Raw genomic sequence first — 16,991 nt, 5'->3', positions numbered from 1 at the left:
CCGGGGTGCGCCGTAGCTGACAGGGCGTTAATTCTAATATCAGTCCTGCCGAGACCACCAAACACTTTACTTTAAAGCTCACTATGAAAATCACGCAGATTGCGGCTCTGTGTGCAAATTTTAAACTACAAACCCACGGATTGGAGGTTCGTCCCCAATTGGACGAGTTTCTTTTTGTGCTACTTTATCTAACCTCTGTCTACATCTACATTTATACTCCGCAAGCCACCCAACGGTGTGTGGCGGAGGGCACTTTACGTGCCACTGTCATTACCTCCCTTTCCTGTTCCAGTCTCGTATGGTTCGCGGGAAGAACGACTGTCTGAAAGCCTCCGTGCCCGCTCTAATCTCTCTAATTTTACATTTGTGCTCTCCTCGGGATGTATAAGTAGGGTGAAGCAATATATTCGATACCTCATCCAGAAACGCACCCTCTCGAAACTTGGAAAGCAAGCTACCCCGCGACGCAGAACGCCTCTCTTGCAGAGTCTGCCACTTGAGTTTGCTAAACGTCTCCGTAACGCTATCACGGTTACCAAATAGCCCTGTGACGAAACGCGCCGCTCTTCTATGGTTCTTCTCTATCTCCTCTGTCAACCCGACCTGGTACGGATCGCACACTGATGAGCAATACTCAAGTATAGGTCGAACAAGTGTTTTGTAAGCCACCTCCTTTGTTGATGGACTGCACTTTCTAAGGACTCTCCCAATGAATCTCAACCTGGTACCCGCCTTACCAACAATTAATTTTATGTGATCATTCCACTTAAAATCGTTCCGCACGCATACTCCCAGATATTTTACAGAAGTAACTGCTACCACAGTTTTTTCCGCTATCATATAATCATACAATAAAGGATCCTTCTTTCTACGTATTCGCAATACATTACATTTGTCTATGTTAAGGGTCAGTTGCCACTCACTACACCAAGTGTCTATCCGCTGCAGATCTTCGTGCATTTCGCTGCAATTTTTTTAATGCTGCAACTTCTCTGTATACTACAGCATCATCCGGGAAAAGCCGCATGAAAATTTGGACACTATCTAGTAGGTCATTTATATATATACTGTGAAAAGCAATGGTCCCATAACACTCCCCTGTGGCACGCCAGAGGTTACTTTAACGTCTGTAGACGTCTCTCCATTGATAACAACATGCTGTGTTCTGTCTGTCAGTCATTGCTGGGTTGCTTTGTAGTTGGCATCCCATATTAAACCGTGTGCGCCACCCCTGCTTTGGTGGCCACATGCAAAGGGCGACTGAGTGAGCAGCCTCTCTCTCGGACGACTGCCTCGGTTATGAACGCGCTGGCTGCACTGGCCGCTGGCCTGAGGACGCGACATTCCAGAAGAGAAACTCGCGTGTGCGGCCACGGCCACGTGTGGCGGCGGCCGCGCGCGACACGGACACAACTGCGGCTGCGCCAAGGCTGGGAGCGGGGCGTCTCGGCCGGCTGCTCCGCTCTTCACAGCCGGAGCGCGCTGGGGACTCGCTTTCTTCCATACACCGTGGCTCTATCCAGAACAGGCGCGTTTCTGGTGGGACAGGATGCCACACTCCCTTACTTCGCCCTTCCTCGATATATTTTGCTTCCCTTTCACTTGTAACGTACCGTACCACAATTGCCTAGGACTTTATAACAACTTCCTTACATCACCGCTTGGTGCACAGCTTCCAAAATAATAATTTACACTTTGTAACGCTAAACGGCCCCGTTCACTACGAAAAATCTCATCGTCGTTTGCTGTTAACTTATTGGCTCTCTACAGGGACGATTTCGCTTAGCATCTTGCCAATACTAGCGTAACGTGATATTTGTTCACTTAATGCAGCTCGTGGGCTAAATAAAAAGGCACTTTTTTTTTTAAATATATTACTCTATTCCTGTTAAGTGGCCACATCCACATTCCAGCGCTGCCCAAACGGTAAGGACGCCAAGCAACAAGTGCCTGGGCCCATCGCTACTTGCGCAGGCTCCGCCACATTCCGTCATACAAAGATTTCTGCAGCTTTCCCACATTCTGGCATTCGGAAACTATTTTCTATCGCTAAATGTCGCTGTTCTTGAGCAAATATTACTACTGCATTATAATTCTACGGAAAATTCTTGTAATAAATATGGCGCATGGTACCTTATGTAGGCATACTGATTTCCTGCAAAAATTACCAACATGTGGAAATAGTATCTTTGCATTATTGCAAAGAGCCTCTGTGATGTGTGCCACACACCATCGTAATGTTATTGTGTTTCACTTAGTGCTTCGGCTATGACCACGTGTCTTACAGACTACGGTTACGCGAGCTTGAAAATAAAAGGAAAGTTGTTTCTTTCAGTCGTTTCCGCCTGTCGTCATTAAAAATCATTGCTTCTCTTATTTTCTTCCCTTAGAGCAGAAGCATTTTCTGTCTTGCCTTCCTTAGCGTCCTGTATTTTGTTGATTCTACCTGTGGACTCGCGAAACATGTTGCACTTGTTGTTGAAGACAGGAACGACCAGTCTCTAAATGCGCGCCTGCACTTGAATAGAACTTTCTCTTTAGCCCGTCATCCCCAAGTCCGTCCTATCAAACCTCAAACGGACAAGTCTAAAGTGTCATGTGTTAAATATAGCTGGTAATTTTCTAGAACTGCTTGCCTCATTCAAACTACACGTAAAATATAAACTCAGGGCAGGTCGTGACAACCTCCCGATGGCGTAGTCCATTATTTATCGCGATTTTCACCACAGAAAACTGAAGCAAAGCAAAAGAAACTACCGACGGAGACATACCTATACAGTAAGGTAGACAACTCATTATTGTCTTGCTGACATTTTCTCAACGGATTACAATGGGCGAAGAAAGTGGCATCGCCTTTCAACGAACCATTCCACCATTCTCCACCTGACCCAATATTCCGGAATCACTACGACGCTGATGGCAGAGTACAACTTTTGTGGTATCGGCCCGAGATCGCGGTGCCACACCAAAGACGGCAACGCATATCGATACCACAAACATCAGCCAAGATTCGCTGCAATCCGCAGCAACCAATGGGAGGACTCCAGAAGACAACGTCTCCCTCACGGCATATCAGCGCTTTCGCGCTGAGGTGAATATAGTGTCAAGCATGCAAGAGCTCGGCCCCAGTTCGAGACCTCAGCTGCAGCAGCAGTCAAGCCCCATCGTGTAGGGCAGTGACAGTTACGAAAGTAGTTTCGTCTGCTCACAACAGCTTTTATTGCACAGTACAGTGCCAGACGAAAAAAAGTGAATTAATCGGTGTTACTCTCAGCGTCACACTGAAGGGAGCCATGGGGTATGTTTTCATGTCACGGCTGGTAGTGATTAAGGGAAATGACAGCATAACGGTGCGTCACACACATCCTGCGTCCTCACGTGTTCTTTTATACGACAATGTGGAGGTGCCATTTTTGAATCGGATAATGCTCGTCCACGCATGGTCTGCATGGTGACAACTCTGTCCGAGTGCCAATGCCCAGGAAAACAACGACAACTGCTGTGGGCCACCTCGCCTCAGGGCAAGACAATGACCGACACCCTGCACGGCCAATCAGCGCACACATCCAGGCTAGATCAGTAGAGTCATACTGCCAAGTTAGTTGTCATTACTGAAACAACATCACACATCCTTTCAACCTGTAAAGTTTCATTTCGTTTCCTCCTCCCCTTCTTAATGGTTCACTTTTTTTTGTCAGGCGGTGTATATTAAGTTTCTTCCAATTCCATTTGCGAATGGAGTGTGGGACACAGGACGTCTTGTGTGTCTCTGTGGCATCAGTCATACGTCTAACTTTATTTCCTTCATCTACAAAGGTTTTGTACTAAGGTGGTGATGAATATCCATAGTTTCCACCTCTAAGCCATTTTCCAGATATATTTTTCGGCATTTATTTTATACTCTATAGCCAAGTAAATATGCGTCATCCTTCGTTGTATACGCTTGAGGTTCCTGTTTAGACAGACACGATGTGGATCTCACCAGATAAATATGGCACTATTGATCACTCAGTTTTATTACACGCAACCTCTTTTCTAGACGAAGCGCAGTTTCCCCGCTATACTACAAATTAGTATGTTGTTTGATTTACTTATGACAGAATTCAGTTACCCATCAATCTTTGGTCAGGAAAATATTTTGCGACTAATGGGAATTGCGGTCATTAATCGTGTACTCAAAGGCTACTTAGCCGATTTACGATTTAGAGAATTCCCCTTAAACCTTACTCAGGATGGCCGCATACGGAGCAAGAATCCATTCTTCGCCATCACTGCGCCACCTCGGCTCTTACCAATAAATATGAGTGGATTCCAAGACAGTCTACCACAATCAGTCAGATATGAGGATGAACTTGCAAATAATTCTATCTAAAAATAAGGTTATTTTCGTTAGAAGCGTTCTATGTACGTGAACGTGAGTAGTAAACTGCAGCACTGAACTGCTCTGCCTTCCACGGTGCGTTACTGACGTTCCACACTTCTTAAATTAGGCATCTCTATACATACACACTGATGCCCAGCTCCCACATTTAGGTTGGCTACAACGTAGAAAATTTGTAAGAATTAATGGAGTGAAAAAACAATATTTCGTGCAAGTGTAAATGGACGAAGCAGCAACACTGAGCTACTGAGTGCATTAGTAGAAAATGACAAACGCAAGGGATCAGCGATGCTCTGTGTGATTGCCTAGCGCGCCTTCGGGAGAGGCTAAGCAGCTGCTCTTTTGTCATGTACCTAAGATGCGCTCCGAAAAGCGAGTTACCAAACTATGGCGCACCGAAATCTGTGAGAACTGGGACACACATTCCCGTCTGCTGTGGGCGCTGCCAGCCGGATGTGCTCGACGTGTTTGCCACGGCAGGTAGTCGGCAACGTTCTCCTCCTCCTCCCCTCCCCCCCCCCCCCCCCACACACACACACTTATAAAAAAAGCATATCCTAGATGCCTTTATAAGGCTTCCACGAAAGTAGGACAAGAATTCATTAGGAAAAGAGGCAGGTACCAGATGCAGTTCCTGCTTTCATAACAGTTTTAACATCACCACAGCGTTAGAGGCATCTGTTTTTCCTATATCTACGCTCGACAGCTAACGAATCTATTGTGCTACCTTAGGCAAGAAGCTATCATATTGAAAGAAGCCTTGGCTTTTCCAAATGTGCTAGCTAAGTAGACTTCTATGTTCCATGCACCAAACGGCTGTCAATATCCAGCTTCAAAAAGGGGGTACTGGAACGAGACAGAAACAGTCACAGCCTGGTTTCCTTGTACTGCCAGACCATCTTACCGTCAGCAGATTTTCTCCTGCCACATTCAGACGGGATCTTTTCAACCGAGGGATTCTTCCTTAAGCCTCTTTTACACGAGCGACTTTCTGTCTCACTCGACCACTCCTATCAGGTGAGACAGCCGCAGTGGCGCCCCCTGCCCCCTCTCCACGGCCGCGTTATTCATAAACTGAGCCAGCCTCCTCACGAGTGGTCACCTTTGCTGGGACGTAGACATTAGAAGTGATTTAAAATGGAATGACCATATAAAGTTGATCATCGGTAAAGCGGATGTCAGACAGATTCACTGGAAGAGTCCTAAGGAAATGCAACACGAAAACAAAGGAAGCAGGTTCGCCCACTGCCTGAATATTGCTCACCAGTGTGGCATCCGTACCAGATAGGGTTGATAGAAGAGATAGAGAAGATCCAACGGAGAGCAGCGCGCTCCGTTACAGGTTCATTTAAGTAATCGCGAAAGCGTTACGGAGGTGACAAACTCCAGTGGAAGACTCTGCAACACAGACGCTCAGTAGTTCGGTAAGGGGTCCCTCCTACGTATTTCTCGCGAAGAGACCATGAGGATAAAATCAGCGAGATTAGAGCCCACACAGAGGCATACCGACAATCTTTCTTTCCACGAACAATACGAGACTGGAATAGATGGGAGAGCTGATAGAGGTACTCAAAGTACACTCTGCCACACTCCGTCAGGTGGCTTGCGGAGTATCGATGTAGATGTAGAAAATCGCTTGTGTAATTTTTGCTGCCTGCTTTCAAATTGCAGTTAAGAGGGACTGTCCTTATAAAAATTGGAATAGGATCATCATTAAGCTAGTAGAATTTATTACTAACCACTGCAAAATCTTCCACATTTCTGGAAACTGAAAGAACAGGAAAAGTGTCTTAAGAACATTACAAAACGTGTTTGCTCAAGAAAATAAATACATACAAGCAACCCTTCAAACAGAATTTAAAAACAATATATAGCGCTTTCTTATTTCATTTATCTTTTGTGTCTTGTACTTGTCCTAGGAGTCAAATAACATCTAAAATACCTTTTCCAGTTCAATACTTTTTCCTTGTTGAAGCTATTTTTATTAAAAAAAGGTTCATCTGTTTACCTTTTTCATGCACGGTGTAGCATTACTCTTTGTTCACGTAGTGTACAAATTAAATACTTTCAGCTTTCAGACATGATCTGTATTGTTAAGAATACTAGCAGGAAGTCTTCTAGATTTACACCTAAAATATTCCGCAAGCCAACACGTTGCACGGCAGTCTTAGTTGTCACGAAAACAAATCAAAAAATAAGATTAAAATCAAGAAGGTATCGAAGCACGACATCCATTGCTGTGACACGAGTGAATGTGGAGAGAATAGGTTAACGTCTGGCGTTAGAAACAGTTCCCTGTCACTGCTTACGGGCAGCCTGCGGCATACTCGCGATGTTAGATCAGCACAGTCTTTCACACTTGCGACGCGTTTGGCTGTGACTTACACGCGCAAGTGCTACGCGCACCCACCACGAATGGTGGACTTGGGCGAGATAGCGCCAGTGTGTCGCTGGGAACGGCGCGGAGAGAATGACTCAGTTGGCTCACGTTATTTTGCCAACGAATGAAATGGCATTTCGTGCTAGGCAAAGCCGTCCTCCCACGAGGTGAGGCAGCTAACGTTGACGCGGACGGGACACTCGTTCTCACGATAGATAGAGCCGCAGGCTCAGGGGACGAGACGGTTAATGTGATTTGCGCTCTCCAACGGCCGTTGACGGCTTTATTTGTCTCGCAAACCACACAGTCTCTTTGTGAAAGTGAACGCTTGTAAAATAGTTGCATTAACTCTGTTAGCGATTGTCGAAGAAGAGCGGAGACAGATTCTGGATTCATCTATGGCTCCAACGGCGAATTGCTTCTAGAGAAACACTATATAACGCTGTGCAACGATCTGACAGACATACTAGTAGAAGTTATTCGTTAACTCAATTGTATTTTAATCCCATTTTCAGATTTAAATTCAATATAGTTGCGGTATAGTATCTAATGTCAGTTTGCGCATGCATAATATACATATCGTCGAAGTTCCATCGACTATCAAGATTCTGAAATAACGTACATCATCACATAAATTTGAAGATCTAGATTAGTTTCGTAATTTCATTCAAATGGTAGAGGAGACTTTTTCGAAGTAGCTCACCATCACTGAAAAGGATATTAACCGGCAGTCACCTTAAGATTTCTGGCCACTGGGGAAACATTCCATTCGTTGCCCGTTCCAAAAAGACTTGCAGCAAACACATTGTTTTGTAATAAGTAACACTGAATTTTGAAGTAAGTTGAGAAAAATATTTGGAAGAAGGTTGACGCGAACACACTACCCCTGCATTTAAAACCTTCGACCTCGCGACGCCAGCAACTGCGCTACAGCGTCGACACAGCACGGAAGCATTTGCATATGGTATACAGCGTCTAAAAAGTTTCTAAAAATGGCATTATCTGGACATTTAACATTTAAGTGGTACCAAAAAGACTCGCTTCTAACTTATCATCGTGCCGTAGCACTCAAAGGTATACTTTCGTAGCACACGCGTTATGACACTGAAAACATCAAATATAGACAGCTTTTACAAACCAGTATGTACTTTCCTGTTACTTTACTACATCGAATCGAAGCGAAAACGACGCGTCTTCAACAGATCAAGTTGCTCATGCTTTGAAACGGTCACATACATCATAAGAACGAAAGCCCACCTAATACGATGATTTAATGCGTCTCCTATGCTCTGCTTGTGATGTCGCATCTCAGTGGTCACGTTCCTCTCCACAAAACATAAGCTCTAATACGCAAGATCCTTTATTTCACGCTCCGGGGTGTAGTGAGACGTGGTATTCCATGCTGTGACGTCACTAGTTTCTCGTACAAATCCGTTTTGACGCTCGGCGAGAGGACGGCGGCTCTAAGCAGCACTTAGTATATGTTACGACTGACGCACAGGGATAACGAGAGCCCATGTCCTCGATGGCTGAGACTGAAATATCTAACAAACAGTGAGGTGTACATAGCACTACATACTCATAAAATATCTATTCCCTCACAATAATCCACAAAAAAATTGTCAAAGAATATAGCTGCGTAAAGCGTTCTTGACCAAATGCGTCATTTGAGAGAAGTCTTGTTATTCAAGGCTGTCTTGGAGTTAGGATAGGAGAGGGAAACAGCAAGTGGACAAATAGCAGGCACGCCATAGCAGAGCTGCGTTCAGATTCTTCGCTTGCCACTGCTCGAAAGCGAGATGGGAACGTAAAAAAGTTTCAGGGAGAACGATTGTCGAACTTACAGCTGGGCGACGTATCTGCTTTTAAGCCTACCAACAGGCACGGATTTGCATCTATGTGCCTACTGCCTCGTTTAAGAACCAACTACAGTGCCCAAATGGGGTTTAACAATCCATCACTACTTTTGCAACGTACAGGATGCCCCAGCAGGAATGGTCAACATACAAGGATAAGGCAGGAACGATCATTCGAAACAAAGGAAGTCTGGAAACAAGGGCTCTGCCTACCTTAAAAGCTATAAGCACTACATCTTCCATACTACGAAATCTTTTCTAGTGCAAGCTGCTTTTCATATTTAGGGAGTTGGTAGATTGTGCCAAAATAAGAAAAAAATGACCAGTAAACATGGGCTTTGAAGTGCATACCTTAAGAGCTACGGGCCCTTGTTCGTCTGTGCTACTGTGAAACATATGCCTTCTAATGAAGAAATGTTCATAGCTCTCAAGCGATGTATTTTTAAGCCAATACTTAGCAGACTTTTTGTGTCGAATGATCGTTCCTGCAATATGCCCGAATATTGACCATCCCTCCTGGGACACCCTGTACAACAATGATTAGATACAAGGTACACAATGAACGCATGAATGTCCACACATTGTCACTCCGTACTCTGTGAGCGAAAAGCTCAAGACGTACGGTGACTATTACGGGCGTCTGCTCTTATAGTTAAGTTTAGTAGTCAGAACGTATACACCACGCAAATTTTCGAGGCATTCATCAATTATTTACACGACAGCGAACACGGAGGAAGTTACTAACTGGAATATGCCTAGTGGATTTCACCTCGTCTGGACTGGGTCATTTCAGAGATGTTAACGATCTCGGGCTTCCTTCAGTTGAGTGCCCAACACTGTAAAACAGTGCATAATGCTGAACAGGGCTCCCCCACAACCGAATATCTGAAGCAGATCATTGAAGACGCAACCGGCGCGAATCTGTGCTGGCCAGTACATGTGGGTCTCAATGAAGAGGAAGAGGCAGTGACTTCCACTTCTTTTCAGCATCAACAGTCACTGGCCGTGTCTTCCTTCTGCTCCGGTGAACCTAAGTCTCCATTTCTGATGGGATTTTCATGATTATTTCAAACTCACAGGAAGTTGTTAGAAAAGCGTCTCGAGCCCTTCGACCGCTGTCAATCTGCTACCGAAAGGCGCGCTTTCTCTGTTCATGCGACAAATTAGGAATTTTATGTATGTTACGCAAATAAATAATGTTTGTTTGTGCTGCAAAGCGGGATAGAAATTTTGCGGGTGCGCGTTAATTGCCTAGCTGCAGTGAAATTCACAGCAGCATTTACATGAAGTGGTGCTGAGAAATGCGTTATGGCGTATCTGGACGAGCGGTATTCGACAAGGCTGAAAGAGAGAACACCAGTGATAGCGGTACCACTTGTTGCGACACTGTAAGACCGACCAACCCAAACAATGTAGTTCTGGTGAACTACGGAACCCACGTCAGCTCAGATACAGGCAAGCGTTAGATTTGCACAGACCACAACGGCAAACCTCTGAAGTAGTGCAGCGACATCTACACGAGCTGAGCAACCCCAGTGATTAACATTATTCATGAAGAGCTATCAACCGTACTGTTCTATCCTTTATTCTGACAGTACACTAGTGTGGTCTTCAGTCCGAAGAGAAGTATGATGCTGCTCTCCACGTTATTCTAAGCCTCTTCAGTCTCCGAGTATCTCCTGTAACCTACATCTGTGTATACCTGCTTTCTGTAGTCAACCCATCTACCATTCTTCTCCATCAATTATCCCTCCCCCAACGCTCCCAATCGCACTCTACCTGCCATTATCAAATTTACGATTACTTCACACTCTAGGACGCATCTTATCAACCGAATCCTACATTCAGTCAAGTTGTGCCATAAACACATTTTTCTTCCAAATCATATTCAGTACCTATCTGACCTGCATTACCGACGGTTATGGCCAAGGCACTTCGCCATCCGTTAATTAACAAAGTTAAACTTCATTCTGCGACATCAAGGAAATGACAGTTTGGTGTTGGAGGGAAGCGTGTGATTTTATTTATTTTTTTTTTTTTTGGGGGGGGGGGGGGGGGGGCGAGCGGTAGACCAAGAGAAATACAGTAAGAAGGTTCATATGGATGTAGGCTGCAGTTTACATTCGTTATCAGAGTTTAAGAGAACTGGATAAACTAAAATGCAGACCTGCATCAAACAAGTCTTCACACTGAAGGTCACAACAACAAACTCCGTTACTAGTGTAAAGATTGTGCCGATGACGAGTTAAGAAACTCAATCCTTTTCTTTAAAATATGGTTAGTGACGCTAAATAGAGGAGAGCGACAGATGGGACAACTCACACAGATTACTTCCAGCAAAATGTGGAGAACTTCCATGACGTCGCCCCCGTTTAAATAGCAGACTCCGTTCCGACGGGAGCGGGGCATATGCTCTCTCTTTCTTACGAATGAGTTCACCAGGGAACTGTTTTCCACTGATAGCAAACTGGCGCTTCCACAGCTCGTACATCACCGGTGAGAGTTGGAAATCTGCCGACGGAACTATACTAGCGGTTACGAAAACACGAGGGTATCGAAAGCGAATGTGACTGAAAACCCCACTGCTAGCGAAAACGAACTAAACTTCAACAGCGCGGTATTTATCTAATTTAACCGATATATAACGACAAACAGCAAGACGTTTAATGGCTATCGTTTTAATAAGGACTTCCTGTTTGCTGTAGCAAATTAAATAGTTTTGCTAAGTCTCGTCGTTATGGTTATTTCTGTCCGATATATTTTGGGGTAACATAAGGAATGAGTAGGCGCGCCGGAGAATCTGCGAAGTAAGAAACATGAAAAACACTGACAAGAAAGAAGGGACAGAATGGTAGGACATGTGTCAAGACATCAGGGAATAACTTTCGAGCTACTAAAGGGGGGGCTTTATAGTGAAAAAAGTGTAGGGGAAGACAGAGACTGCAATACATCGAACAAATAATAGTGGACGTAGGATTGAATTGCTGCTCCGAGCTGAAGAATTTACCACAAGAGGAGTGGCGGGCGGCATCTAAGCAGTAAAGAAAGAAACTATTTCGGGAGGCCCGGACCTTCCTACAACTCAAACATTTTGGCAATTCACTCAGTTGAACATACAAAAAGGGGGCTATGGACTAGTCTTAAAATGAAAATACTAGACACTAAATGACGCAGTACTAGGGGGGGGGGGGGGGGGGGAGAAGGGACTACTAGCAGAAAGAATTCTGGTATAGTCATTCAATGATTGCTATAACTAAATGCGGGTAAGGTTGTTCACTGAATTATAGATGCTGCTGGGCACGGACTCCATCGAATTAGACGGCAGCACTTCAGTGGTTAAATTTGCGTGGAGACGCAAGATTGTCTTCGATAAGCCACAATGTCGAGAGGGAGGGATAAAAGTAAAGCAAAACTGTGCGTTTGATTTCTTCGCAGCAAGAATCCAAATGAGAAAATACAATATGAGGTGAACAGAAGCACTCATTTACTTTCTCGCTTGCTGTATCCGCGACAGAAAGGGGAAAGAGCGATCACAAGACATTTACGAAGTACGTGCCTATCTGCTGCCATTAAATGAACAGCGAGCTGCTGAAAACTAATGGAGAAGAAAAGAAACAAGGCATCTCAACTGCTACTGGTTTTCAAACCAGAACCACAACTTTCATTTAAAGATCGTGGCGCAATGGGCTTTCAGGATGGCACTTGATATCTTTTTATCGCATTCGTATCGTCGTTGAACTGGTGCACTCCTTTGGCAGTGAGTGGCAGAATGGTAGCGAAGCAACTAGTCAGGTTTCCCACCGTGACGGAATACTTTGGCGGAAGGAAAAAAGAGAAACAGGAATGATGCTTATTGACAAGTCACAGGTATAGGTATCAATGTATCTCTTGGAGCGATTCTCATCCGGATGCAGCTACAGTTTCGTTGTTATTGGCCAAATGTAATCATGTAACTAAAATATGCCACACGTTCAACTCTGTTTCCAAGAGAAAACTGATATCTGCAAAAATTACTCTGGTGTGTGGTGAAAGGCGCCACAATCGTCAGTGTAAGTGGCGACAAGTAGTAAACCGCACACCACATACGATCTTCAGTTTACTAGTCTGCCACGGACACAAGACGTTTTCGCACTTTTGTTGCAGAACAAGGAACTGATGGCCAACGCTCATCTTTTAAGTTTAATAACCCACGTGAAACTGCAGGCCCTCTCAATAGGTAGGATGCTAGTTCTCTGGTTGAAGGAGAGCAAGGGGACACCACCTCCAGCAGACATAATCCAGTGAAACAATGGCTGGTCAAACCAACATCTGGTTCCACAGCCGCTTTATATTTTAATGCGAAGAGAAAGTAAATTCCTTTTTATCTTTGCAACGCGTATTACCGACTATTTGTTAGGAACCAAAGAAATAAAATTTTAACATATCACTCATATCAGTCAACAGGAGGATGTTGTATAAAATAGGTTCTTTTCACCAAAATGCAGAGGCTTCTGAGGAATTCCACCTGTATTGACGAAAATGTTCGCCCTTATCAATTTGCACTCCGTAACAATGCTACAACAATAACAAAAAGTAACAAATGGAGGCGGCATTTTTCAACTCCGGTCGTATTTACTTCATCCCGGAACTAGTTTTGACTTTTTGCGCCATTATAAAATGTTTATATCTAGAACAACCACATTGCATATCTAAGTACTCGCATAACTATACCTGAATCGATCTCTGTAACTGTTAGTTCGTCACCAGTCTCAACCTTCAATATTTTCCCCAACGCCTTCCAGCCACAAGGGTTTATTATTATTATTATTATTATTATTATTATTACGCTCCCATCTTCGGCGTATTTTGAAATTGCAGTATTACAATAAGAATTGGCGAAAAATAGGAAGGTGTACACTAGCAAGTAGTTTCATAGTCTAATAATGAATACATGCAGGAATTATAAGTCGATCCCACAGTGACCATACGACTAAGGGATTATACGCCTTGTATTTGAAAACTATTCGGACACGGAAAAATGACGTCAAGCGAGCATAATCTCTATTGAACGCATAATCCTGCTTGCAAGACCGACAGAAAAAAAAGGGGGGGCGGGGCTCATCAGAGAGCAGCACTGAACTGGCCGGAGCGCGCCTAGCCATAGCTGCTCACTTTCATAGTTCCGGAAGGACGTGATCTGCGTACCCGCAAACGCAAGGAAGCGCCGAACGGGTCCCACGGCGCTGTGCGGAACAAAGGGAGGGCACGGACGAGCAGACGCGAGGCGATTTTTTTTCTTTTCTGCAGCAGGCCTGGCAACTTGCAGCGCAGGTGCCACCGAGATCCGGGTCTCTCTCTTCCCGTGCCCGGCCTGCGAGCAACAGGATACGGTACGATACGCTGCGGCGCGCCACGCAGCCGGTCCCAGGTATTAATAGCTCCCAGCCGCGCGCCTCCGACACGAGGGTGCCTCAGCCAAATATGTGTCAACCCAGACCACGCGCCTAACGTGGCGAAACAATAAAATCCAGTCAGCAGGAGGTGTGTGTGAATGTGCCATCTCACGGTTGGATAAAACGACTTTCATGACAAATTTTGAAGCAATGGCTTAGGCTTTAAGAGGATCTCGTTGGCAAAACTGCGGTATCTGTTTATCGCATATTCCTGTAAAATCAATACCACTAGAGCAACCAAATTTTTTTTAAAGGAATTTTCTGTCGTAACATTGCCTGTTTGGTTCTCTCCGGCATACATTCGCGAAACTATATTCACGTTAGAGAAAACACGGGAACAGATATAAGTCCGCGCGCCTTGACAATCATGATTTCAGCACAGTTGCAGAATACAAGTCTGTCTTCTTATCTGTCGCTGTTTGATTTTCGCACGAGTATATCGGTGCCTAACTATGTTTACAATGGAGTGATGTGTTCTGATACAACTTACCCATGCATTCTGTGAAGGACCTGAAAATTGTTTAACAACGCCAATGAAGGACAGAATCACATAATAAAGTACAAGACATAATAAAATCATACAATACATAAAATAATTACTAGCATTTCCTCATGTAATGGATCTACAGCCGTGATAAATATTTTAAAATAAATTTTCCATTTATAGCTAGCTTTAATCAAATTCCTTTGCTGAGACCGTTCTCTACGTTTTAACAGTATAGAGCAATATGGGAACAGATTATTATTCCGCGTATCAATGGATTTTAATAACAGAGTTGCAAGCTGAAAATGAGTTTTAAATGGTTGTCTACTCTGAAGCGCAGCTGTTGCCTAGTTACGAAAAACCATAAGCTTGCTTACAACTAACATGAATTTATTTTTATCTTTGCCATTATTTTAACAGTTAAATCTGTAGTTAAAATTATAAGCGAGCTACAAAAAGAACAATCAGTTCTGTAATACAGTACATTAGTTGTATATCCCAATAAAACATTCGCTCAAGAGAACGACTCCTGAAATTTTCGAACAGAATATCACACTGCGATTCAAGGGAGTAGTACACCAGAACATCCCTAATGCCCATAATAGGTATCCCAGTTAAGAAGCGAAGATTACTGGACTCGATAGTTACAACTTGTGTAAAATGACTGACAGGCAGCTGAATTGCCCCTTTATTGCCCACACGCCGTATCAGCAATGTATTTCAGAGTAAAATATTCTTCCCTCTTAGTTTCACTGACGGAGAGAAGCGTGTAACTTCTTACTTGTCACAAGGAGAACTTGACGGATGCCCTGCCCACGTTTTAAAATATGACCTTCGGCTGCTACAGCAAACAAATGTATGACGATGACTTGTGATGGGCGTGGTTGCACATTGTTAGTCACGGTAATGACAAATCACGCGAATAACTTTCTTTAAGAATCATGGTTAACTGACTTCCTACTTTCCTGTAGAATTAATTTTGCGCGAAGTACCATTGGCAAATGTATTGTGATTGCAATATTTCCACTAAATCGCTGCTTCAAACATGAAAAACGTATGCACCCACTTCACTTTCATCTTTTACCTTAAAAATTCAGGACGTCAGAAGAAAAGATCATATTGAAGCACAGAAAATGCTGCACTCGCAATCAGCACAAAAATGATCAGTTGTTTGTTTCTTCGAAACTCAACTCACACTGGAATGGTTGGTCCAGATCTCCAGCATATCTCCCTTGTACGTCGTCGTGTTCTATACCGGCGCCTCCGCAAGGGTGAAGAATGTCATCGGTGTAGCACCTGCAAGAGCGAGAAAGTATCGCGCACACTTCGCGAGTCGGGACGCTGTCGCACACCCGCTGCTTCTGCTGTTTCTATCCCTCGCACTCCGCAGTCAATGTGTGACTGACACGCCGACTCTCCCGAGGCCGCATCCGTGCGCACGCGCCCTGCCCCGGCGGCCAATCACAGCGCCGCAATCGCATCCGGGAGTGAGTGCTGCTACCTAGCGGCGACCCGCACAGTCTCGGGACGACAGAGCACAGCAAGCGGACAGCTGATTTCTATGACGCGACTTCCGGGTCTGAAGGTCCCTCGCAGCCGCGTATAGGGCGCAACGCGCACCGGCGTCGCCATATATAGGAATCTGTGCAGATTTAATTGCAAATTTATCTTTGAGGAAATATCACAGCTAGCAAACCTCTTGTTTTCACGGACCTTTTTAATAATACTACTACTATTCCAGTTCAGGTTTTCAAACTGTCCCCTGGTAATGTAAGATACAACTACAAAACAACGACTCTCGTTAAAAGATTTAAGTTTTGCAGCAGAAATTAGAGGAACAAACAATATAAACGTCGACGCCTTCTCTTTTGAAAACTGGTATTCTGATATACTCGCAGGTGACGCATACCAAACACAAGCTTTACGCCATAATTCTGTTTTTGAAATGTTCTCGGAACAGTACTGATAAAAACAACTGAATATTAAACAAATGCTATCTTCGGTACTGTGTATGATAAATGGCTATCAAAAACAGTAGCTAAATGAAGATAGACAGAAAACATTGTAGTCCGTGGTAACGGTCGAATCGTGATGCTGCGTACCAAAGTCAGCCACACACCGTCAGGTGGCTTGCGGAGTATGGATGTCGATGTAGAAAGTCGTTACATTTGTGATAGAACAGAGGAGATATATATCACTTTCAGTCGCAACTTTTTTGTCCCACACTGCCTGTTTGACTCTGGGGAGGTCATTCAAAATTAAAGCGTCGCTATCAAATATGAACATCAGTCACAAGGAGAAAATAAAAATATACTGGGCTATAAATACCCGCAGTGTTCCCTTATAAACAGCATGGGATGGTGAGCTGCTTTAAAAATTTGAAAAGTAGTTAACTACGTCTCTACAACCTTCAAGGACGTCCACAGCGTTAGGAGGGGAAACATAAGACGAAGAAATA

General features: G+C 44.2%; 1 protein-coding gene across 4 annotated transcripts in view; it reads right to left on the bottom strand.

Moving 5' to 3' along the window:
• LOC126334510 (endoribonuclease ZC3H12A-like) overlaps positions 1-16,991 on the bottom strand; it is a 510,441-nt gene that overhangs the window by 43,148 nt on the left and 450,302 nt on the right. Inside the window, exon 1 of one of the 4 annotated variants that reach the window (XM_049996854.1) lies at positions 15,729-15,952. The exons of the other annotated variants lie outside the window; for them this stretch is intronic. Coding sequence (XP_049852811.1) covers positions 15,729-15,758 — 30 coding nt within the window. The 5' untranslated portion in view covers positions 15,759-15,952. Of the gene's footprint in view, positions 1-15,728; positions 15,953-16,991 lie in introns of those variants that run through there. 4 annotated transcript variants of the gene reach the window in all.

Source organism: Schistocerca gregaria, chromosome 2 (assembly GCF_023897955.1).
Source record: "Schistocerca gregaria isolate iqSchGreg1 chromosome 2, iqSchGreg1.2, whole genome shotgun sequence".
Taxonomy (NCBI): Eukaryota; Metazoa; Arthropoda; class Insecta; order Orthoptera; family Acrididae; genus Schistocerca; species Schistocerca gregaria.
Note: the sequence above shows the minus strand (reverse complement) of the source record. Positions and strands in the feature narration are given on the sequence as shown.